The following is a 26108-nucleotide window of genomic DNA, read 5'->3' on the forward strand; positions in this document are numbered from 1 at the left end:
CCTGATTTATTCTGGGGATGTAACAAGTTCAAAACAGAAGCAAAAAATAACTCTAGCAATTGTAGCACTTCAGTAGTTTCTTAAAGAAACAGTTTTCTTAGATTTAAGTTTAGAGAAAATGTCATATCCTAGAAAGAAGTATTATTTCTGGTTAAATGTTCACATATGCCACATTTAAAGTCTTACCAGTTTTTTTGAAAAATCTAGTAACATGTGGAAGCAGTAGAAATAAACTTGAAATAGTTTTACTATTTTCACTGAGACCCCATATTTATCGTAATGAATCAGTTAACAATATATGAACAATTAATTTCTACATATAAGAAAGAATCACACATATTACATTTCTTATAAAATTATAGGATAATTTTTAATTCTTTATATGACAGATCTTCTAATTTCACCCTAGAGTCTCAAGCTGACCATGCTTTCCCATGTAAACTCTTCTGGATATTGAATCAGTTGAAAAAAGTGTCAGCACCTGAAAACAGAAAATAGGAACCACTTCGTAATTATTACATTGTCTATTACAACTACCAAATCATAGAAATGATAGCTTATCTCCATAATACATTCACAGTACAGCTGGTAAGTATTTTCAGTATTAAAGGCAGCACATGACATATTTTAAAACAACACAGGCAAAAATGTATTTGCTATTGGGATAAAAGTGAGGGTAGGTATTCTATTTATATGATATACACTTGCTTCTCCAAATAGTTGTGAACACAATTTCTTTTTATGCATATTACATATTTTAGGTGTTCCTTTAAAACCCAGAAAGGAATTAAAATTTAGTGAACTTCAGTCTGGACAGCTGGAAATTAAATGGTCTTCAAAATTCAATATCTCCATTGAACCTGTGCTCTATGTGATACAAAGGAGATGGAATTATGGGATTCACCCCAGTGAAGATGATGCAACAAGTTGGCAAACTATAGCACAGGTCAGTACTTTGAATAGAGTTCTGTTACCTTTAAGATTTTCCTTAATATTATTTTTGTTAATCAGAGATTAAACATTTTTGACTGATATTAATTGCCATCAAACATTAAACATACCCAGGACCTGGAGTTCTCTCTTTGAAGTTTGTGCTGCAGATCTGAAATACTGTGTAAGGTCAAAGAAAAGTTCTCATTTCTTTCTTCCAGTCTGTATAGGAGATGACCACGCTGAGACCAAGGAAGGGGTCAAATGTGTCATAAGTCATGAATCCCTGCACACTCACAAGAGATCTAAGTCCAACCCACCTTGAATGCCTTCTTGATTCCCACTAATTTCCCTTGCTCAGATTCTTGTAGGCGCTTAAGCTTGCAATAAATCTTTATACTCATTTGAACTGCCTGAATCTTCTGATTTCCCCGATGCTTGACAGTCTGCTTCAGAAGGAGTAGAGGAGAAAGGGAGATCATGAGAGTCCTGGTGGTGCAGTGATTAGAATGCACTATTGGAGGTTAATTTTGCCTACAACCTGGAGTTTGATTCTGGCAGGGCTCAAGGATGACTCAGTCTTCCAGCCTTCTGAGGTTGGTAAAATGAGAACACAGATTGTTGGGAGCAATATGCAGATAATGCTGACATTGTAAACAACCTAGAACAGGGATGTCAAATTCAAATGCCTGCAGGTCGAAACTGGCCTGCGGGGTGCTTAAACTTGCCCTGCAGGGCCAGCCTGGGCAAAGGACCAGCCTATGGTACCTCTGGCAGCCAAAAGGGGTCACAAAGAGCTGCACATACCTCCCTTGCGCCCTATTTTGGGCCTCCTGCAGCACTCTGCAGGAGGCCATCCAGGCTGAAAACAGGGCATGGGGGGGCCACATGCACACACACCCCATGCCCAGCCCATGGAGGAGAACTACAATGCTAATCCAGCCCTTGAAGAAATCCAGTTTGACACCCCTGACCTAGAGAGTGCTGTAAAGCATTATGAGGAAGTTTATAATTTTAAGTATTATTGCTATTGGTATCATGCTTAATTTGAAAATAAGTCATTGCAACTTTCATTCTGCAACTTGCCAAGTATGTGGAGCAACACAAATAAGTGGGCCATCTCTTGTTCTGGTAGAAACATATCAGGTAATTCTGTGTTTTGGACTTGAAAAAGATACTACCAGTCTTCCCCATTTGGGCCATTGTTGAATATGTTATAGATGTAACTGTTTTATTCTGGGAACAGAATGGAGACATTTCCTGCATGCACCTGTATTTTTAACTCTGATTTGGAACAGGGTTTAATAATGGTTAATAATAAACTTTTTACAGCAAGAAGAGATAATACAAATCTCATTTTCTGTGGCCTTCAGTTTAGGAGAATGTCTTAAAGGGAAGACTATGGCTTATTTGCATGCTGACCTATAATAGTAAGATGTGCAAGAATTTATGCATCTCTCTCTCTCTCTTAGTGTATGTGTGTGTGTGAGAGAGAGACAGAGAGACTAAGAGAGAGAAGCAGACAGTATGCATATTATACACAAAGAGGATATAAAACATATACACATACACACTATATATGTATAATATGCAAACTGTCTGCTTCTACATAATGCTGTGGGATGGATTCCAGCAGCATTTACAGCAGAAAAAAAAACTTTGAAAGAGTTGATACATGTTGATGTTTGCATATGAGGATGCTCTGCTCATCACTATACAAAGAAATAAAATGAACTGGTAAGATGTGTGTATAAAGTGGTATGGTGTGAAAAAATGCGTAAAAGATGACGCATGTACATCTAGTACGGATTGCATCTATTAAAGATACCAGGTTCAACCTCTAGTAACTTCAAAGTTTTTTTGTTTTTTTAATTCAGCCAGAGACAAAAATTCTTTGGGATGGATCCTGAAGTAGATGGTTTGAAAAATCTTACCTAGTCCAATTTTTATTTCATGAAAAATAGGAAAAGGGATTCCCCTTTCAATAAGCAAAGCATGAAAGGTCCAATGATGGAAGTCATAAAAATAGTAAATGTGTATCTTAACTGGATTTTATTTTGCAGATCACAGATGAGAGATTGCAACTGACTGACATCAGACCTAGTAGGTGGTACCAGTTTCGGGTGGCAGCCGTAAATGTGCATGGAACAAGAGGTTTTACAGCTCCCAGCAAACATTTTCGCTCCTCAAAAGGTTTCTGTTAATGTTCTTCAATGCATAGTCATCTTTGGATGAATCATTATATGTGATCAGCAGAAGGTTTAAACAAATAACTCTAAAGATAAATAATTTTGTTTTTTGAAGTAACCACATAGAATTTAAGGTTCAATTAATGCTTCATGCTGCAAGTTCTCTGAATGAAGTTGCTTCCCTTTTACAATACAAAACACATTAGCAGTAATAATTAAGGCTATTTACTTCAATGTGACACAATAAAACATGAAAATAAAATGTTCACTGCTGTAGAAATAATATGTATTTCTATTTGCATATAATAATCTTTATAAATTATTATCATTTATATAAATAAATTTCACTGTGTACTTTCAGATTCTTTAACCTTAAAGGGAAAAATACTCCCCCCTTTTAAAACACTGATCTTTTCTTTAAAAACCTTTCTAAAATCAAAACTTTCTAATAATCTTTTTAAACTTTCTCTTAACATACATAGTTTACTTTCAGATCGATAAAATTCCAATTAACTCATTAAATTTAGATCACTTGCTCCAAGTTACCCTCACAGAATAATTTCTTCTTCTTCTATACATCCTTTTAAAAATTCTGAACTTTTCTTTAAGCTAATACATCTATTTCTTTAACTTTCTCTTAACATAGATACTTTCAAATACACTTTCAATAATATTTTACAAACTTTCAGAATTATGTAAGCATTATATATAAAGGAAAAATACATTTTCAAACCTTAGATTAAAACTTTCTTTCAATTACAAATATCAGACTGATAGAAATCCATCCGAATTACAATTGACTCATTAATTTTAACTCACTCAATCATGATATAAAATATTTTTCTTCTCTAAAATGTTTGTCTAGAATGTTTGAATGTTAGCTTAATGAGTCATGACCCGAAAATATTCCTGAGAATAATTCACACAAGAATATACAACAAAATTGAGGAGCACTTAAATAACACACAATTTGGTTTCAGAAACAATCTTGGTACATAAGATGCCCTATTCAGCATTCAAGTTCTTGTACAGCACTGAGATGTTAATCACAGTGTTTACATGTGCTTCATTGATTTTGAAAAAGCATTTGATAAAATAAGACACAGCAAACTATTACAAATCCTGAAACAAGCTGGACTAGATGACAAAGACATCCAAATAATAAAGAATCTATATTGGCATTGGGTAGCAAATGTGAGACTAGGCCAAAAATACTCAGATGATGCAGAAATACGAAGAGGGGTCAGACAGGACTGTATTCTGTCTCCGTAGATTTAATATCTACTCTGAGTCAATTTTCAACGAAGCACTGGAAAACATCAATGCTGGCTTCAAAGTAAACGGTGTTCAGATCAACAATTTAAGATATGCTGATGATACAGGAAGACCTTCAGTTCCTCATCAGCAGAGTCTCAGAAATATCTGAAAAATATGGCTTGAAGCTTAACACCTCAAAAACCAAGATCATGGTCATCAGCAAACAACCCCTAAATTTACCACTGATAACTTCAGAAGGAATACTACTAGAAAAGGTTGAAGAATCACATACCTCGGTTCTAATTTACATGAAAGCTGGAAAATGACCACCAAAGTAAAAAAGCTCAAACAACATTCTTCAAAATGAAAAGGTCTTCTGCAGTGACAACATAAGCCTAAGACTGAAAATCAGGCTTGTCAGATGCTACATCTTTTCTATCCTGCTCTATGGAGTGAATGGTCTCTGACAGAAAGCTACTTGAAGAGACTAGAAGGATTTAAAATGTAGATTTACAGATGGATGTTACATATAAACTGGGTTGACAAAATTACAAATGAGAAGGTGATAAGCCTCCTGGAAAGCCAAGGGAAATCATCAAAGCCATTAAGAAGTGAAAGTTAGGGTATTTTGGACATGTGATGCGACACCCAGAAAAATAGGGCATACTTCATTTAATCCTCCAGGGAAAGATTGAAGGCAAACAAGGTCCAGGCAGAAGAACAACATCATGGCTTCAAAACCTAAGGGACAAATTTGGACAAAGCTTGGCAGCACTTTTTCATGTGGTTGTTGACAAAAATAGATTGCGGACATGATTGCCAATGTCTGATGACAGATATGACACAGGAAGAAGAATAATATTTGTCAAGTAGTTATAAGCTTCTCTTTTTATCAAGGATTTCTCAACCTTGTTAATGTCCATGAAGAAGACATCCCAAACTTATCCTTTTAAAATTACAGATTTTATGGAGAGTGGTGTCAGGTTTAGATTCCAAAATTTCAATTGACTCATCTTTATTGTCAGCTACTTGTGAAATTGCCTCAGTGGTTTGGTAATGTCCTACACATATTTGCATCTCTGAAGTAGTATGAGAAGTTTTTTAAAATATCCTTGGATCATAACTGATCTATGAACTGATGGATTTTATTTAAATATTTTTCAAATACATCTCTAATAATTTTCTTAATATTGTTAACAATCTTCTTAACTCACTCTCTAGACAAAGAATAGCTTTTTTGTAAGTCACTTAAGAATTGCTGGCCAATCAATTCATAAAAATCAGAAAGTTTTAGCCACCCACAGTAAAGCAGACCAACCTAAAAATTACTAAAATAATAAACTAGAACCACAATTTTCTGCATTTATGTTTCTCAATCAATTTTTTTAAAGATACTCCACACTTCCTTATTTTAGCTTGCCTTCAGCAGCTTCCTTCCTTGTTGTTTGTCAGATGTCCTTTTTCTTGTTTTTATCTCCATCAGAATGAATTATATGAAAGGGGAGGAGTTAATATATTTAGCTTTACTTTTGTAGATCTTGTTTCTTAGTTTTCATTACCATACTTAATTTTCTTTAAATTTGGTCAGTCTCAGGATTCTTAGAAGTTGGTTGAAAATGTGTGATAGCAGTACATTTATTCATTCATAAAATAAAATAAATATACTAACAATTAATAGTCAGTCATAATTCCCATGGGTGCATGGGGTATGTGTGTTGTCCATAGAGAGACTCTGAATGTTGTCAAGGATGCTGCTCCACAGATAGGCAGATGTTAGGCTGTACTGGTGAAGTTGGATTTTAAGGATCATTTGGAAGTTCTTTTGTAACAGACTCCCTGCTGCCTAGGAACATCTTTACCTGTTCTGCATGAGACAGCCTATGTGCCGAGGGTAGAGTTCCTGAGAGTTATCCTGAGCTCTTATCTAGATAGCCAGGTAGTCCCAAAGAAATGGATAGATAGAAAATGGATAATCACATTTGTAGTTCCAAAGAGCTTGTTCACTTTCTTGAGACTACCAGGCTTGAACCCATCCCAGATACAATCACAAGATTATTCTTCAGTTCACCTCAATATGACCTGGATTCAGGGAGTAGTAAATGCTCGGGATGGTATGGTTCTGCTGCCTCTGAAAGGTTTCCCTTCTGAAGAATCTGAACAAATCTCTTTCAGTCCTGCTGAAAAGATGGTTGTCCTGGTTCAGAGGACCATCATTGTCAGTGTCATTTGTATACCTCTACCCCAGCCATTAATTGACGTGATCAAGATTCCATCCCAATGCCCAATGTCTCTGAAGATCATCTATGGCCTCTGAATCTTTGATTGTACAAGCAGTGGCAATACCAAATTTCCACTCCAGATTTGGAACAGAATCTGGGTATGCCCCTGGACTTGCAGCTCATGTTCAAAGAATAGGTGGCAGCAATGATGGCAGGTTTTTTGTCTTGTCCACCAGTTGTGGCCATTCCAGGACTTGGAAACCTTGCTTTTTGTCACTCACGCCCTTCTCACTTATGGGAATGGCCTTGGAAACTATTCTGAAATTGTCCAGAATTTAATGGTGTGGATAATTAAGGGAATTACCTCTTTATATCACTGTTGCACTGCAAAGTACACTAGCTCTCAATAGGCTTTGAGATGTGATTCAAGGTGCTGGTTATCAGCTTTAAAGTCTTATATTGCTTTCTCTGAAGAACATGTCTCTGTTCCATATGTTGCCGTATGAAGGCTAGTGGCAAAGAGCATCCAATCTATAGTCAGCATATATAAATATATCAGGTGGTATGGCTTTTAGTAGCAATAGATAAATACATAACCTAAATTCCAGTGCTGCAACCCTAAAGTGGAAACAATTATCAGAACCCAAATGCTTACACTTATGTGAATAGAGAGTACAAATAAATACCAATGTTTATGGTACATATTGATAACGTCAGGGAGGATGCCACAAGTCTGAAAAGTACTCTAATCACAGGTAGAGGAGAAGGCATTGGGTGATTACATTACCCTGTTTATCTTTTATCTGTTTGTTCCAATATTTTTTGCCAACACATACAATATGTTGTGAGAAGCTTGCTTTTGTCTCTCTCCTGCAGTCTGCTGACAGGGAACTCAATGGAAGTATTTCCAGTGAAGTACACTTTATTGTTTCCATCTCCAAATGCTCTGATTTTGCTTTTAGTGAGCATTTTCCTCACAACACTCCTATTAACTTTTGTCATCTCAAGGGATTTAGACAGTGTGCCTTTTTGTTGGCTAGTCCTAAGTTATGAAATTATCTCCCTATACATTACAGGACCCAACTCTGCTTGCCTTTAGAAAAGTCAACACGACCTGACTTTTTCCCCAGGCATCGGGGTTCAGTTGAATGGAGTCTCCTTTCAGTTGTTTAATTTTCAATTTTCAATGATAATTTTCAATTATCATTTTATGTTTTAGATATTGTGTTGTTTTTTAATGCAGTGTTATTATTTTTTTCTGTTCATTTGTTGTTGTATACTTGCCAGAGTCACATTGAATTTGGAAACCATAAAAAACCATTCAGGCCTTAACGTGGTAAAGGGGCTTGTGTGGGTAAATAAAATCGTAGGCTATGTTGTTGGACATGTATATGTCCAGAACAGTCTCCCAAGGTGAACAGGCCATGATAAATACCCCAGACTAGCACTGATAACATCTGCCAACCACATTGGACCAGTGTGGTATATTATGCTCCATTCCTTCCTTCCAGGTTAATAAAACATACATGTATTTCTCTCCTGTATAAAATTACCCACTTAATTCAGAGAAGATGTATTATCTGACTGCAATTAAGTATTATATTATTTAATCCTATATATTTTTTATTTGTAAGTACATTTCAGTCCATTGAATGGGACGTACTGTTAGGAATCTGTGTACAATATCAGCTTGTATTACCACCTTTAAGGAATTGCAAATTAATGCACTCAATATGACACTCAGATTGTTTCCTAAATAAATATATTTATAGGAATTTAATATATATTGCAGGTGCTTGTTGAAATGTTGATGTTGCTTAGCAAAATTACAAATATTATAATAACAAAAAACTTTAGGAGCTTTATTTTTATAAGATCAAAAGAATGTTAAAGATAAAATTGCATACATAGGCCTACATACAACTTGAGAGCTGGACTTAATCATACTGAATCTCAACAAAAATAAACATATGAAAAAGTTGGTATTAATTGCTTTTTGTTTACTTATTTAAATAAATATATAGAATCTGAGTCCTGTGAAGTTTGGCAGGCACAGCTACATGCTGAACACTGTATGAAATGTTACAATGACTCCTGCCAGATATAATTGGTAATTATTACAGAGGCTAAGATTTCTTTTTCTTTCTGATTCAAACAGCTTGGAAACTTCTCTTGAGAGTTAAAAATAGTTCCTTCAGATAAATTTTGGAGAATTAAGTGAATTACAGTCATGACTATGTTTTCGAAAGGGAGCAAGATTTAGATTCCAGATGATTCACTTAAAATTTGTATGGCTGAAATGTATGATTGCTGGTGACATCAATCTGAACATAGAATATTTTTACAATCCAAGTGATTCTTTGTATATAATAGGCAGCCATAATAGTATAGCAGGAGATAAATATGAGCATTTTGCCAACATAGATGAAAACCAGCATGTATTTATGCTTAGTGGGAGCATTCTCCACCTTTGCTGGTGAGATCATCTACTAGAAGAATTGTACTCTGGAAACACTTCTACCACTATGATGAGAAGATTTTTAAAGCCCGATGAAGATCTTTGTGATATATTAGTGTGCAATATGTTTTCTATGCAACTCAGTGGTGGGTTCCAGATCCCGTTCCAACTGGTACAGTTGGAACGGGCCTGGGGACATCCACATGGACGTGCGTAGTGTGTGCATGCATCTTACCGCCTCCATGAGCCTCCGCGATGTTCCAGCTGCTCAGCAGAGCATTGCGCAGGCGCTGTATGCGCTATGCGTGTGCACAGAAGCGCGGAAGCCTTCAAAGACAGGTAAGGAGCTCAGGCGGGCAGGTGGGCCCTCTGGAGCACCGTATTGGAACGGTATCCGATGCTCCAGGCAGGCTCCGGTACGCCCGTACCGGGGCATACTGTCTGCAACCCACCACTGATGCAACTTAAGAGAACTATACATATACAAGCAACCAACCCTATGCCGAATTCATGATGAAAAAAGTCCTTCCTCTAAGTTATTTCTTTAAGCCCCTCTATTTTCTAAGCCTGCACATACAGTATATTAAAATGCTTGTACATGCAATAGTAGAGTCCCATGTCATGTAGAAGTTTTTGTATGTGAAGGATTCCTGTATACTGACAATTATGCCCAGGGAGGGAAAGGTTTGCAGTGATTTCAGCAATATAATTTAGAGAAAGGATTAGTGGTTAGTCTTCATGACCTGAGTTGTACAGTTGAAGATATTACTGGAACAGTATATGTAAAGTTTGCATTGAAATCCAGTGAATTAAGTATGCTTTAAACCATTATACTTATAGTTGCTTAAACTCATATCTGTATATTTAAGTCCAATTGACTAAAGTTTAATGGGATTCAAGTATCTTTTCAGTCCCTAGATAATATTTAGTTCATTATTTGGAGAATCTTAGAAAGCAGGGAGAACTTCGCTGTGCTCAAAGATAACACTGTGTATTTGGAATACATAGGTTATTTGAAGTATTTGAAGGTAGAATTCATTCTATTTATACTGTGTCCTGTGAGAGTTTTGAGCACATTTAGGGATATAACATTTGTGTTACACAGAATGTTTGGGGCTATTTGTGATTCTGTTCATGAATTCCTTTCATTAGATTAAGACAGTAGTACAGTGGTGGGCTCCTACCGGTTCGGACCAGTTCGACCAAACCGGTAGTAACTTGGTGGCCTGGGTCACTGGAACCGGCAGCAACCCAGGCCTGCCATGCTCCTGAACTAGTTCTCCCGTCAGCACCATAGGCGCTGCCATCTTGAGCCATTTTAGTTGTACTGTGCATGCGTGCATAGTGCGCATCAAGTGTGTGTATGCAGCGTGCCGTTGACAAATGAGCAATAGTCTGTCGGAACCCACCACTGCAGAAGTAGGTATTTGTCTCACTTAAAGTAAAGGGTGAAATAAGACGGTATAATAGTAGTAGATCTTTAAATATTTTTAAAATCTTTATCCCAATTTTTGCCACATCAGAGCAGCATATGAGATAAATTGGAAAGCAAGAGAGAGAAAATGAGAGAGCATTTTCTAAATAATTTTGAGTAAGGGTTATGAGCAATCAAAAGAAAAACTCTGTGACATGCTAATTTCTCTACATAAGTTTCATATTTTAAAAAGTGGAGATATTTGAAAAGAATTTTCTTTACAGAAATGAGACATTTTTTGTAACAAGTTATTTTCTTGTAGATTAATTGTAATTACAGCAGTTGAACAATTTCTGATGCAAAATTTATTTTTTCCCTTTGTCTGGTTTTATCCATTTTGTTCATTAATAATATTCTGTGCATATTCTGGATCCAGCCGTTCTAAACAACTATCGTCCAGTCTCCAACCTCCCCTTTGTGGGGAAGGTAGTTGAGAAGGTGGTGGCCTTTCAGCTCCAGCGGTCCTTGGAGGAAGCCAGTTATCTTGATCCATTCCAGTCTGGCTTCAGGCCTGGCTACAGCACAGAAACCGCTTTGGTCGCATTAACTGATGATCTCTGGAGAGCCAGGGATGGAGGCCACGCCTCCATCCTGGTACTCCTTGACCTCTCTGCGGCTTTCGATACCATCGACCATGGTATCCTTCTGCGACGACTGCGGGAGGTGGGGGTGGGAGGCACTGTTTTACGGTGGTTCTCCTCTTACCTCTCGGACAGGTCGCAGTCGGTGTTAGTCGGAGGGCAGAGATCGACCCCTAGGCCCCTAACATATGGGGTGCCACAGGGTTCGGTCCTGTCCCCCCTACTTTTTAATATCTACATGAAACCGCTGGGCGAGATCATTCGACGGCACGGGATAAAATACCACCAGTATGCGGACGATACACAGTTGTATCTGTCCACCCCGTGCCAACTCAATGAAGCGATGGACGTGATGAGCCAGGGCCTTGAGGCTGTTAGAGACTGGATGGGGGTTAACAAGCTTGTACTCAATCCAGATAAGACCGAGTGGCTGTTGTGCTTCCCTCCCACTAATTGGCCAAGTGTTCCATCTCTCAGGCTGGGGGGTCAAATACTACGCCCCTCAGGTAGGGTCCGCAACTTGGGAGTCCTCCTGGACCCACAGCTGACTTTTGAACACCATTTGTCAGCTGTGACCAGGGGGGCATTTGCCCAGGTTCGCCTGGTGCACCAGTTGCGTCCCTACCTGAACCGGGAGGCTCTCACAACAGTCACTCGTGCCCTTGTGACCTCTAGGCTGGAGTACTGCAATGTGCTCTACATGGGGCTGCCCTTGAAGAGTATTCAGCGACTTCAGCTGGTCCAGAATGCAGCCGCGCGAGCGATCGTGGGTGCACTTCGTTTCACCCACGTAACGCCTATCCTCCGCGAGCTGCACTGGCTGCCTGTTGATCTCCGGGTGCGCTTCAAGGTGCTAGTTGTCACCTACAAAGCCCTTCATGGTATTGGATCTGGGTACTTGAGAGACCGCCTACTGCCAATTACCTCCACTAGGCCAATAAGATCCCATAGATTAGGCCTCCTCCGAATTCCATCAGCCGGTCAATGTCGACTGGCAACTACCTGGAGGAGAGCCTTCTCGGTGGCTGCTCCGACCCTATGGAACGAACTCCCCGTGGAGATTCGTACCCTCACCACCCTTCAGATCTTCCGCGTAGCCCTTAAAACCTGTCTGTCCCGACAGGCCTGGGGCTAAAGACTTCAACCCCACCCGAATAGTATGACTGTTGTGCTTTTTAACGATGTATTGTCTTCATGTGTATAACTTGTTTTGTCCTTCCCTCCCCCTGAATTGTGAGCCACCCTGAGTCCCCTCAGGGAAAAGGGCGGCATACAAATAAAGTTAAATCCAAATCCAAATAGTGAGCTCTTTCTTCCCCTTGTTCTTTTTTGGAAGGGCACAAGTGATGTTCAATGCTCATTACACTTTGGATTTCTTAATCAATTTTTGTGGCCAACTCTAGCTTCAGTATCTATGGCATTTTAAAGTCTCAATTTGAATCCTAAAAAGGCTTATTCGCTCTTTTCTTTTTCTTTTTGTCTAAGTCCCCCCTCCCATTCCATTGCTAATTCCATCTTTCCCAATTTCCTAACAGTGCATGCTATTGAACTCATTTGTAGCTGTCACCTTAAGAATGGGTTCTGCCTGTATGGGTTGGTTGTATTACTGCCATATTTAGAATTACCTTTAACTCTGCTGATGTTTTTTCCTTGTCTGTGGGTAGTAAGTTTTACAGTTCCAGTTCCATGAGAATGGAAGATTAAATTTAGTTTAATCTTAGAGATGTGCTATAGTTGACTAATGTACAGTACTGTATGGCAAATTTTATTTCACTAGATAACCTGATATGAATCAGTGAATATTGATAAAAGGGAACTCAGTTCTCTATTCATATGCAGACTGAATATGAATGAATTATTTAATAGTATAGCATCATGTGACAAAGCAAACATTTCTGTAATAATTATTGTTTACAACAAAATTGGATTATATTTGCAAGATGTATGACAATACACATGACAATTGCTGCATACATTTTGGAGCTATGCTTCCTGAATTTTTTAAATGCTGGTTTGTACTATTCATTTAAAAAAAAAAAACCTTTCATAAAAACATAGATGTAGCTAACAGCAATGATTTCATACTATATAAATGCCAATGCTAAATGTATTTTCATGCTTATGCATAAATAGAATGAACAGATACCCATTTCTAACACTCACATCTTTTTCCCTGTAAGTTATTTTTATATTGTACTTTTTTGGGGATACCAATTCTGACAGACAACCACTATCACTTTGCTTATGCTATAAAATCTTAGAACCTTTATCTATGGTATAAATTCTGTAGTTTAGATTTGCAGCTTTTTAAAAAGTACAATTAGTGATCTCACTGTAATTTGAAGAGAAACATTTTAATTTAAAGTGTTAAAAATATTTCACTTATAGCTAAACAGATGTTACATATATAATTGTAAATGACTTTTCCATTTCCCCCTGAATTGCCTAGATTGCCGAGTGAATTTATTTATTCTTTTGTTCCCTTTCACTACTTTAGTACAGACCATTAACATTCCCCCCACATGTGATATATTTTACTTTTTAAGGGTTGCGATGATGATAGTGCTCAGACAGATCAAGGTCCTCTGAGCCAATAGGATGGACGAACACCTCTGCTTTCCATCAGTCCTGCTTCTCCACAGTTGATTCATGTAAAGATCCTTATAACTGGGTTAACTGTGAAGAGTTCTGCTGTATTTACACAATCCTCCTTGACTTCTTCGCTATCCCCTGTGTTTAGGTTCAAGTTCAACTAAGGAAGCTTCTATATATCTGCCATTTGTTATTTAATGTGTCCAATATTTTAGCACCAAAATGGAACAAAAAGAATCTGTGGTTGAGTTATTGTTGCATTTCCTATATTCACTCATGCTGTGCATAAATCTTAATCAGCTGAATCAGTGGCTCAAAGGACAACTTTATGTTAATGTGTTTTGGATTGGCCAAATGTGCTGAAAGAAATAATATTTGCCTCAAATTAGGCTTATTGGAGTAGGTACTAGGACTCAAACCACCCATCTTTAAAATTGCGTCCTGAACATAACAATAGAAATTTTGATCTGCATTAAACAAGTTTTTTCTGTATGATACATAATCCACAACAATTGTGTACTATCCCACTTGTTAATTTATTTGCTTTAGCTTATGGGAAAGCTCATTTCGGCATAGGCACTGATAGTTCAATTTTAATTTTGCAAATCACATCCTAGAAGTTTTGATTTGAGAGGATTGGAAAAGGATGATGCTTGCACTAAACCATTAAACAAGCATTTATTTGAAACATTTGTCAAAAAGGGCAAAAGAGTTCCTGTCCAAAACCTTTGGAACATGTTGATATTGATTATAAAGAAATTATTAATTCCTACAAAGCTCTTTTCCCCCATCAGATCCATCAGCTCCACCTGCTCCAACTAATCTCAGGATTGCCAACTCTACAGTAAACAATGATGGAAGTATAAATATAAGGATTATTTGGGATGTCCCAGAAGAGCCAGATATTCCAGTCCATCATTACAAAATCTTTTGGAGCTGGACTGTCAGCAGCAAGGCTGTTGTCCCAACAAAAAAGAAGAGAAGGAAGACTACAGATGGAGTAAGTAAAAAAAAAAAAGGAAATAGAATGAAATTCTAAAAATAAATGTTTCAATTGCTTCTGCCTAGTGTGTTCAATTTTCTTTATGCTAGAAGCCTTCCAGTCTCCAAACAGCATCTTGAAGAACACTTTGTAAAAGAGGACAGAGGAAATGGGCACTTAAAATATTTTAGAAGTTCATGGCAGAAGGACAAACATTAAATGAATTACATTACATTATTTAAATTACTTCCTTGCTAAATTGCTAAAGCGGTTTTATCCAGGCAGGCATTCAAAGTTTAATGGACTGTTGCTGATTTTTCTTACTGTTTTTATATTTTGAGAAGGATTATTTTACTCTTTGTTTAGGGTACTAGGCTTTATACCCTATTGTACATAATGCTTATATGTTTTCATTATGTGGAGTCTGGTAAAATTCAGAATATTAATGAAAATACTATTAATAAAAATAATAATTATAGTCAATAAAATGACTCTTTTTCTTGAACCTCAGTAATTGGTATAGGAGAGATCAACAGTAGCCTATTCATTTGATAGAATATGTAACAGCTAAATTGTTTCAATGTTAGCATTACATCTGTGTTAATATGGAAAACAACAATCCATCTCATATATGCATACAATGTCCTTCAACGTGTATGGAGAAAGACTTCATGTTGGTGAGAGAAAATGGGCAAATACTGGGCAAATGTCATTTAGTTTTAATCCTATTTATTTTACATATTTTTAAAACATGTTATAATTTTATGACCTATTTTATTTTCTCACTGTTGAATGTTATCTGTTTATTATTTGCATCTGACATGAATAAAGAGTTAGCAAAACCATAATTGATTTATGCAACTTAACTTTGTTCCATTATAGTTTCAAAATTATGTGATCCTTGAACATCTTCAACCCAATAGTAATTACATGGTGGAACTGCAGGCAGTTACATACTGGGGTCAAATACGTCTGAAAAGTGCAAAAGTGTCTCTCTACTTTAGTTCTACTCAGACAACTGTCAGCAACAGTAAGTGGTGTTTCCATAAAACAATAGTAAAGTTTTTGTCTCTAAGTCTCTCTTTCTCTCTCTATCTCTCTAACTCTATGTCTTTATTCCGTTCCTAAGTAGTCTACTGGGTATGTTCTCTTTGGTCCAGAATATTCCAGTTTGGTTAGAAATACTTCTTAGATGTGGATACTGTGAATTTAATAATCTTTTGTCTGGGCACATATAGAAAATCAATACTATGTTCAGTTCTTACAATATATACATATTTGCAGCTTCTCCAAATATAAAAATAAATCATAATTATCACAACATGATTTAGTAGTTAAGGACAATGAATGGAAAGACCTAAAGTTTTATTTATCTACAATCATGAAAGCTCATTGAATGACTTTTAGCCAATCATACTCCAAACTATCCCACAGACTGTTTATGGGGGCGTTGGAGGTGGGAGCACTATATAAACTGCATCTTTGGGTCATGAGTAAAAAGTAGAATATAAACCTAATCCTTAAGAAATACATACAGCATACAATAGGAAAAGCATGAGTCTGACATATATTTTGGAAATATTAAGAAGTGCTAGATGTTTTGGCTTTTGTGACATTAAGCAAATTAATGCATGTCTTCTGCATATGTCTCTTCACTATTTAAGTACACTAGGAATATTCTACTGTAGAATGTTAGGATTAGTGCTCGTTAATGTTAAATATTTTATTTCCAAGGATTACAAAACAGATTTAAAGATACACCATATTTTGTTCCCTTTAGTTCCCTTTAGTGTTTGCTTTGAAACTTCTCATCCAATCTCTGAATCCATATTACACCAGGGTTACTGAAACAAATTCCTTTTTATAGATACCAGTTTCTGTCCCCTGCTGCAGATCGTATTCAATTTATATTGCAGATAAAACCTTTGTTAATCAAGGTCCGCTTACCCTGATTTCCACATGTATGATAGTTTCATCAAATTACATTCAGTTGGAGGGCACCCTTTCTTTCTTATTTCACAATTAATCTTTGATTCATTCTTTAATATGCTTTGGAAAATGCAGAATTATTTTCACTACTTTATTATTCTTCATTTTTTCCCCATAAGAGTTTATATTTTTGTGAACTGTTGAATTGTCATCTTTTTTCCTTCCTGTTAGTGGATTTTCATATTTTAATTTTACAGCTGAGTAAAAGCAGCATCAGAAAATATATGACCATACTAGATGAAAAGTCTAAGATGGTAAATATTATTTGAGAATATGGATGTTAAAATACCTGTAACCAAACGACATGCTGTATGTGATGATGTTTTTTTTTTCTTTTTGTTTTTCCCCCCCTCTTTTTGGGTGTTTTTTTTATTATTGTTGTTGTGTGTATTAAATATATATATAACAGAGAGATACAAAGTCTGTGTGTGGGGAGAAATATAGTTAGGATAGATTAGCACAGGTAAGGGAATAAGAAATGATACTAAATTATAACCTATTAAATGAAATAATAAATGTATAAGAATGATAAATGTTAAAACACCTGTAACCAAACGACATGCTCTATGTGATGATGTTTTTTTTCTTTTTTGTGTTTTTTTCTTTTTTCTTTTTGTTTTTTTATTGTTGTGTGCATATGTTGTCTATGTAATAAAAATAAAAAAATATATATATAAAAAAGAAAATATATGCCCATTGATGATTATATATGATTTGCTGAAATCCAATATTTGACCTGGTTCTAGTATGACAGCTATTTCAATTCAAGGACATATTTGATAATGCTTGACAGTTTTAAAGCAGTGTTTCTCTTGTGTGTTTTGCTTTAATAATTAGCTTATGAAAAATTGATATACACATTATCTGAACTATGTTTGGTAAATTAGGTCTAAATGGTTATGGCTCCTTGAATATTAATGCATTAATTCAATAGTATAACATGAACATTTCAATGCAAATTTATCTCATTGTTTAATAATAGTTTATTCTTTTTCATCACGAAACCTAGTTTAAAAATATTGTTTTGGAACTAATATTCTTTTCCATTTCTAAAAAAACAACCGCAATATAACTTTAACTTTATTTTTAGTGTATTCTTCTTCACATTAGTCAATTTGCATTTTTGTGGTGGCTATTATTGATAAAACTTAACACTTTATCACTCTCTTGATTTGGTTGACTCTGGGTGCATTTTCAGTAACAGATACACTATTAAAACTTGTTTTCATTTTTGTTAAATGTTGAGTTACTATGATGAATTCAGGAGTACTGGAATTCATTATTGTTTTGCTATTACATTATTAATTAATAGAATAAAGGTTATCTACACTGTAATAATCTTCTGTTTACCTGAATATAATGCCATATGTATGGGACTATCTTTGAAAATAGAATAGCTAGGTTACCAGCTAGGATTGATCATATTGTATTTTAACAAACAAGAAAATTTGAAAATTTCTAAATATTCTGGAATCAATCACTTTCTTTTAGAATTAGCTTCCAACAATTGGCAAAGTATGTTTACTCCTGTTTTATAAATAAATATTAATTATTGTTCCTTTTATTGCATTTTTATTCTTTTATTTGTAATCCAGTGATCTCTTATTAGATGCATTTCAAATATGATTTGAATAACTTTTGTTATGCACCAATCTATGCAACTGGAAAATTTTCAGAAATATTTTCTTTTACAGAAGAATGGACATCTACCATTGGTAAAGCCACTGATGTTTCATTCTTCAAAAGAAGTAGACTTAATCGTCTTCTTGAAATTGGAGTGCCTTTTTTCCAAGATGACCAACTTCAAGTGAAAGTCTACTGGAAGAAAACAGAAGGTAGTTGCAAAACCATATGTTACCTTGCCTAAATAATTTGTTGGTTATTAATAAACACTGATTCAGATAGCTTCCTGATAATTTTAGATATACAAATATAGAAAGTCTGACTGCTTTCTGATATACTGTTGGCATTATTAAACATATTATAATTAATATGAGCTATTATTTATTATTTAAGTTAATGTAGAAACAAAAATTTCCAACTTTCTTCTAAGCATATATTTGGAGGAGAGTGGAGGAGAAGAATCTTGCTTACAAATATGCATTATGTTTACTATTAATTTGCATATGTACACATACATATAAAGTGTTCATCATCAATATGACCCCCTTTTTCTATAGTCTTAATTTGACCTAAATGCCATAGTTGAAAGGTTTTTTTCATCTTTTCAACCCTAATAATAGCAGTTTTATGTTTCCATTTTCTAGCTTCCTCAGGAGTTACTATAATACAGAGGGGGGAAATCTGTAGAAGTAGATTAAGGATGTCCAAACTAAGCAAAAGAAACCTAAAGTTGATTTAGTTACTATGACTGTTCAGTGGTATTTTTCCCATAAATTGTTGGCATAACCACCCTCCTTCGTATTACATCTATGGAGGCAGCAACTCTCTTGCTGCAATGGAGATGGTGTTGGTGGGAATATTAACTAGAATCAAAAGCTATGTAGCAAAAGGAAAGGAAAAGAAAAAAATGTGTTTGCTTACCACCACTATTTCCACTGATGCAAGGAAGTTGCTGGCTCATTGAGAAGGCAGAAAGGCATGTAATGAAGTCTGCTGTAGGAATAGAACTAACCACTTTCCTTATTAAACTTGTACCACTGTCTGTATTAGACTTTCTGGTCATGCCCTCTTCTATAGCCACCTGTATCCTTCCTGTGCCCTGAGTTAATAGATACAAGTAAAGAGAAAATGCCATTTGAATTCTCATGTTCTGACTAAATCAGGGCTTGTGTCAATACTGATTCTAAATGTTTGATTAGGCCACTCATTTCTATGAATTGCAGCATTCCAATACTTGTTATCAACGTCGATAAACATATAGGACAATGGATAAAACACAAATCAGGTTATCTTTGTTAATCAATTATAGGGGCATTTTGTTCTTTGTTTCAGGTACAAGGTTTCTCTTGACAGATCAGTCAGAATCTTAATGGGTCTAGGAAACCATTAACTATATTAAAAAGGAAATGGTAGTTAAGTGATCTGTAGAAGATTCCCTATGGGAGACTAATATTGCTGTACAAATGACTCAATAAATGACCTAGCCATGGCCTTTGATGGTCAAGATGAAAAAAGCATTGCCATGTAGGATCTCAGAGTGGATGTGAACATCAGTTTCCTATTGCAGTATTTAGAACAAATCATCTGAAAAAAACTCCAGAGCATAGTTACAATTTCCGAACTCACCCCCAAATTTTTAGCTTGATCATAGCCTGTATCTTTCTTTGTATACATACAGATTATTGAATAACAAGACTGAGTCATAAGTCATCTCAGTTGCAGAAGGCATTAGCAATAACGCACTGGAACAGCCCTAGCACAATTGTATAGGATGCACAATTGTATAGGCAAAGATTTGCATTAGTGGTATGTACTTAGATGTGTGTTCTAAACTTACATTTCAGTTCAGCATGGCTTAAAACTTCTTTTTCAAGGATAATGTAGCAGCTTGACATAATAATGTCAATTTTCTGTTAAAAAGGGCTTTTCTGTGTTGCATTAGCCTTTAATCAGTGGAAATTGTGCTTGGTTTGGTCTCAGATTGTCTACTCTTCCTATATCTTAAACAACTATCAATGAACTTAGCATCTGAATTACTTATTTTAATGTTTGCCTAGAATAAAGCAAATAATAAATTTAGTTAAGATAAAAAAGGGATCTTGAAATATGTGAGATAAACTTGTTAAACTGGATTGCTTGGAAAAGTAAGACAGAATAAAACAAATATTATGGGAAAGTAAACAAAAGTTCTACTGAAGCTTTTTTTTCTGCATAAGAAAGAAATATGTGATACTGCTATCTTGCATTGCTTTTGAGTTACTCATTGTACGCATTTGAGCAGAGCCAAAATAGTTAGTTGCAAATAGGTGTAGCACATAATATAGTTTAAACATCACTGTTTGGTTTTCATATGATTGATATGACAGTCTGCATTCTAAATGCAGTGTATTTTCATGAAGAAAATGTATTAACAATTCTCTATCATGACTGTCATGCCTTCTTAATTCACATAAGCAGGCCAGACTTACCTTGCTCCAAATCTTGCTTGCTACTACCCCAGGTGCTTTGAAACCTGAACATGCATTGAGTATGGATATCAAAGTTGTCAGCCTGGCAACTAAATGCAGATTAATCTGCATGATTGTGTTTCCCATATATGGGAAAAAACTAGAAATGAAGAAAATTGAGAGAGTACTTTCATGATTTTTTAAAAAGCAACTTAGTAAAATCACATGTAGAATGAAATGAATATTAGAAAAATGATTAATTTACCTCTTTTGTTCTGTCCTACTCTTATATATTTAGATTATCTAAATGGGTAGCATTCTGTCATAAATTTGTAATAATTCTTTAGTATAGAATTGTGTCTATTTTTCTGCAATTTCCATTTCCACTTTTTGGAGGACTTTTAAAACTGCAAATCCCATTCTCCTGGGTAATATTTTAATGGTGCAACACAGCTGTGTAAAAACTGATTCAACAGGTCAACCTGAGATATTTGGAATTTGCTCAGACATTATTTTTATTGCTCCCAATATTTTAAAAGGCATATACATTTTCATTTTATATATTTTTCCTATAAATGATAAATATATCCAGTATTTATGTGTATATCTGCATGAATTATTAAAAAAATTGAAGATTTTTAAGTGTACGCTTCTATTACTCCCTTGTTATGTTATTTCATTGATAGATGCAACCAGCAGGGAAGGATATCATGTTCAGTGGTTCCCAGAATTATGTTCTTACAACAGTACCGAAGAACCTGAAAAATTCAATGATGTAACATATGTAAGTTAAGTTTTAAATATCAAAAACTGTAATGATATGATCCTCTATTTTGTGAGGAAAAGAATAAATGACCTTTAAAGATCCCATTATGTTCCCTTTACATTTCAAATACAAATTTATTCTATGCTTCAAAGCATCCATTTTGTCCTTTGTAATGAAAAGCTATTGTAACTTCAGTTCCTCAGAGTCTTCCACATGTATTTGGTTGCAGTTCCTATAGATCAAGGCTGTCATACTTGCAACCCGGATGCGTCACACGCTGGCCAAGCCTGGTTTAGCAAAGGGGGGGAAAGGCGTGATACATCACATGATGCCACCGTGATGCCACAAGTTTGACAACCCTGCTATAGATTGAATATGGCCAATTGGCCATTAACTCTAATAAATGTGTTTTTTTTTTAATTAAACATTTATAGGCCGCCCTTTTCCCTGAGGGGACTCAGGGCGGCTTACAATAGTAGGGGAGGGGAGTGCAGGACAAAACACAAAAAGAAAATGTGAGTAAAAATAATTAGCGGTAAAAACACAACATTCATTCAACATTCGGGAGGGGCGAGAGTAAAGTCTTATCCCCAGGCCTGACGGGATAGCCAGATCTTGAGAGCTGTGCGGAAGGCCTGGACGGTGGTGAGGGTGCGGATCTCCATGGGGAGATTGTTCCATAGCGTCGGAGCTGCAACTGAGAAGGCTCTCCTCTGCGTAGTCGCCAGTCGGCACTGACTGGCGGATGGAATTCGGAGGAGGCCTACTCTATGCGATCTGATGGGACGGAGGGAGGTAATTGGCAGAAGGCGGTCTCTCAAATAGTATTATGTGACTTGAATCCTTTGAAGTGGTCTGTTTTGAGGAAGGCTGGTTGATTTAGTTTATTTGTTATGATGAAGAACAAGATTGTTAATTAATTCTTTTGGATGGTTACTAACTGCATCTGGGATGGCAATTGTACTGTAGATGAAGATGACACTAGGTTTTCTGGGATTATTTTGTAGGGGAAATTGAATCTTTTTTAAAAAAAAGCATCTATTAAAACTGTTATGAATTCTGTTTCCATTTTTCTGAAGTTTGTTGAACAAATATAGTAGTATGCCTTGGGGAAATTAACAAGAAGTTCAAGAATTTGTCTACTTGTCCAACTTTATCCTAGCTGTGACTCCAGATTGCTAGCACTTGAAGTCATACACTTGTAATTTTAAATATGTAATTATTTAAGGCATCATAAAGAGAAGTATTGATTCATTGTGATTCTTACCAATTATGGTTATTTCAAGAAGTTGAGATTGGAAGAGAATTGTTCCATCTTTTGTTTGTGGTACGAACTGATTTTTGTAGGATTAGGTAGAACAAGCTATATTCTTTCCATTTAATTGATGCAGATTTTTGTATATTTTCTTCTATCAACTTTTACAAGTTATTTAAATTCATTTAGAAAAAAATTCAGTTAGAAAATCCTTATTAATAGCAATCAAAAACTTTTCCTGTATGTGCAGTGCAGTGTGTAGTGCAATGTGCAGTGTAATATTACATCTATTAAATAAAATATTGTGTTTAATTCTCAAGTATGCTATGCAAAAATCAACTATTGTCTTCATGCCTTGATTTTCATGAAGAAAATGTATTAACAATTCTCTATCATGACTGTCATGTCTTAATTGGATTAAATTATCCAATATAGTTTATTTTTTATTCCTTTCTACCAAATAGACATGTGTTTGTGCAAGCTTTTGGATAGATTACTGCCCACCTATGTGGTAGAGGAATTCATATTGAAGAACACTATCATTTGCGGCTCCATTGAAATATGTGGCACATTTTTTCCCCTTTTCAACTTGTGCCATATTATGAAATTTCCTCTGTATGAAGAAGTCATCTAGAGATTTGGGCTGAATGTGTTGCATTCAGCCCTTTCTATTTCATCACCTATTTCAGCTCCCTATAATAAATAAATGATATATGAGAATATTTACATGTTTTGTAAACTGTCTTGTTTTTAAAAAATGTATTTTTGCATTGATGGCTTGGAAAATATTAAATTTAAACCCAAAATGAGGATAATGAAGTAGTTTATGTCTCTCATAGGAAAACTATATAATTCTTCAGAACCTGTCCTTTTCATGCAAGTATAAGGTTACAGTTCAGCCAGTAAGATCCAATGGTCAGTTGAAATCTGAAAGCATTTTCTTTATGACTCCATCTTGTTCTGATCTAAAAGAGAAAAAACACAAGTATGTAAGCTGTGTGGCTAAAGGAGGTAAGATTCAAAACAATTTACAGTGACATAAAATACTTAAGTAACTAATCATTCAAACACCAGTTTTTAAAATGAATTGCTTCCATCATTATATGAAGACCTTTAAAATTCTTAATGTAACCACTTACAAGTACTAATTAGTATTGCAAAAGCAGCTTAATTAATAAGAATACAAAATGCAAAAGAAACAACCACAAGTTTAATTTTCTTTGTAATGTAATTTTACAGACAGAAAGTTAGAAGTTCTCAATATGACCTTCATTACTACCTTCTTCTTTTTACGCTACATTAAATAGAATTATTTTACAAGTTTTATATGTAACAGAAGAATACAGTTTATGCATTAGATACATAAAAATGCTACACATTTGTATGCTTTTTAAAAACTTGATAAGATGTGATTCCTTTCACAATTGGTTTAGCTACCTCCAAACATTTTATAGTTTCTTTGATAGGTCACATGTCTTTGGGGAATTTCTTAGATAGAAAAATATAGTATTGTAAGTAATCGTTTCAATTCTGGTACCAAAATTATCTTAACATTTGTTAAAACTTTTACTAAATACTAAATGCTGTCAAATATTTTCCAACATCTTACATTTTTGAGTGAGTCACATGACTCACCTTTGAAACTAAAGCCAAAAGAATATTTGGGAAATGCTGGTTTTAAAACCAAGTTTTTTCTTGGTTAAACAACAAGAAAAAATTTCCAAAAGCATTGGACATTTAGAGAACGGAATGTGGGATTGATCAGGAATAGGGAATTTTATTTTATATTTTATACACTATAAAATACATACATGCTTATTCCAGAACAAGATCGATAACTGCATTGGCCTCAAATGTATCATATTTAATTAGTTTTAAGTGGATCAGAATATAATACAAATGATATTATAATTTTGATATTTGATATCCTTATAGCCATACAATGAATTTAATATCTTCAAATATTAATTGGTATTTTTAAAATATGAAAGAAGAATATGTTTCCTGTTTAAATTTTATATAAATAAATTACACAATGTTTTCATTGTACCCAATTCAATAAATAGTAATAAAGTAGTTACCCTATGTTTTTTTTAAAAACACATTTTAGTCATATATAAAACATATAGATAATGTTGATTTACATAATACTATATAATATAATAATATAAATGGGTCTATATCATTTACAGAACAATATCAAATCATGAAATTAGAATTTGTGGTAATGTTTACTCATTAAAGTGTAATTTGTGAAACAATACTATATTCATGGTAGATAAAATTAATGATATAGTGAGCAATTCATTTGAGAGTAAACATTCCATCCTCCTCATATAAGAGCGAAGTTTATATGACATATTGTTGTAGTCTCTCTTAATTTTATGTATATCTTTTTAAAATTGTACATAAGATTGAGAGAGAGATGCTAACTACTCTCTTTGTGGTGCTGTTTGTTTTACAGATCCTGTTATTTCAAAAATATTGGCAAAACCAGAGAATCTTTCTGCTTCTTTTATTGTTCAGGACATTAATATTACAGGCCACTTTTCCTGGAAAATATCAAAAACAAATCTTCACCAACCAATGACAGGATTTCAAGTCACTTGGGCAGAAGTCACTACAGAAAGCAGGCAAAACAGCTTACCAAACAGCATTATCTCCCAATCACAAATATTGCCAGTAGTAAGTCTGTACCTCTTCAGTAGGGGAGAGGGATAGATAGGAGAGAAGAAGCAAGGGAGAAGCTGAGTTATTGATGATGCTGAATGACTCAAATATATTTCTTTTACTTCAAATAATTGTTTCCATTTCCTTTTAGGATCACCATATGTTGACAGTACCCAATCTAAGACCATCAACTCTTTACCGTTTAGAGGTTCAAGTGTTAACCACAAGTGGTGAGGGACCAGCTACAATAAAATCATTTCGAACACCCAATTTGTTGATATCACCACAGAGTGAGTGTTGACATGCTACAAGAATGTATTCTGATGCATGCATTGGCATCTCTTTCTTATATGGAACATAGTACATTATGAGTATTTTTAGACATACTCTTCTCCATCTGACCTAACAGCCCAAACATAGTCTTTGATTTATTTAGGATAAAAAATACTTAATAATAATTGCATCTGAAATTAGTAGTCAGGTTGGTCTGAAATTGCTGCTTAACTTATATATAACTCAACTTTGATTTACCTTGTTTATAGTCTTTCTCATTAATGGATTAAATCTTACATTATAATAGTTTCAACAAAGGAAAGTTGGTAAAATCTGTCTAGAACAAAATCCAGAATGTAATCAACAGGTGCATTCCAAATTTTTACTTTCTGTCATATCTGGC

General features: G+C 35.0%; 1 protein-coding gene and 1 long non-coding RNA gene across 2 annotated transcripts in view; one reads left to right on the forward strand and one right to left on the reverse strand.

Moving 5' to 3' along the window:
- The window catches only part of ANOS1 (anosmin 1), a 108455-nt gene that overhangs the window by 76078 nt on the left and 6269 nt on the right, over window positions 1–26108 (forward strand). Inside the window, exons 5-13 of the mRNA XM_032226105.1 lie at window positions 762–946; window positions 2994–3123; window positions 14495–14700; window positions 15565–15712; window positions 18366–18506; window positions 21428–21525; window positions 23602–23773; window positions 25227–25447; window positions 25584–25722. Of these exons, the coding sequence (XP_032081996.1) occupies window positions 762–946; window positions 2994–3123; window positions 14495–14700; window positions 15565–15712; window positions 18366–18506; window positions 21428–21525; window positions 23602–23773; window positions 25227–25447; window positions 25584–25722 (1440 nt within the window). The remainder of the gene's footprint in view (window positions 1–761; window positions 947–2993; window positions 3124–14494; window positions 14701–15564; window positions 15713–18365; window positions 18507–21427; window positions 21526–23601; window positions 23774–25226; window positions 25448–25583; window positions 25723–26108) is intronic.
- Window positions 271–19421, reverse strand: LOC116514529. Its single transcript, XR_004256137.1, has 3 exons — window positions 19216–19421; window positions 1251–1376; window positions 271–481 (listed from the first exon to the last, which is right to left on the reverse strand). It is a non-coding gene; the product is annotated as an uncharacterized LOC116514529 (long non-coding RNA).

This window comes from Thamnophis elegans, chromosome 11, assembly GCF_009769535.1.
Source record: "Thamnophis elegans isolate rThaEle1 chromosome 11, rThaEle1.pri, whole genome shotgun sequence".
Classification (NCBI taxonomy): domain Eukaryota; kingdom Metazoa; phylum Chordata; class Lepidosauria; order Squamata; family Colubridae; genus Thamnophis; species Thamnophis elegans.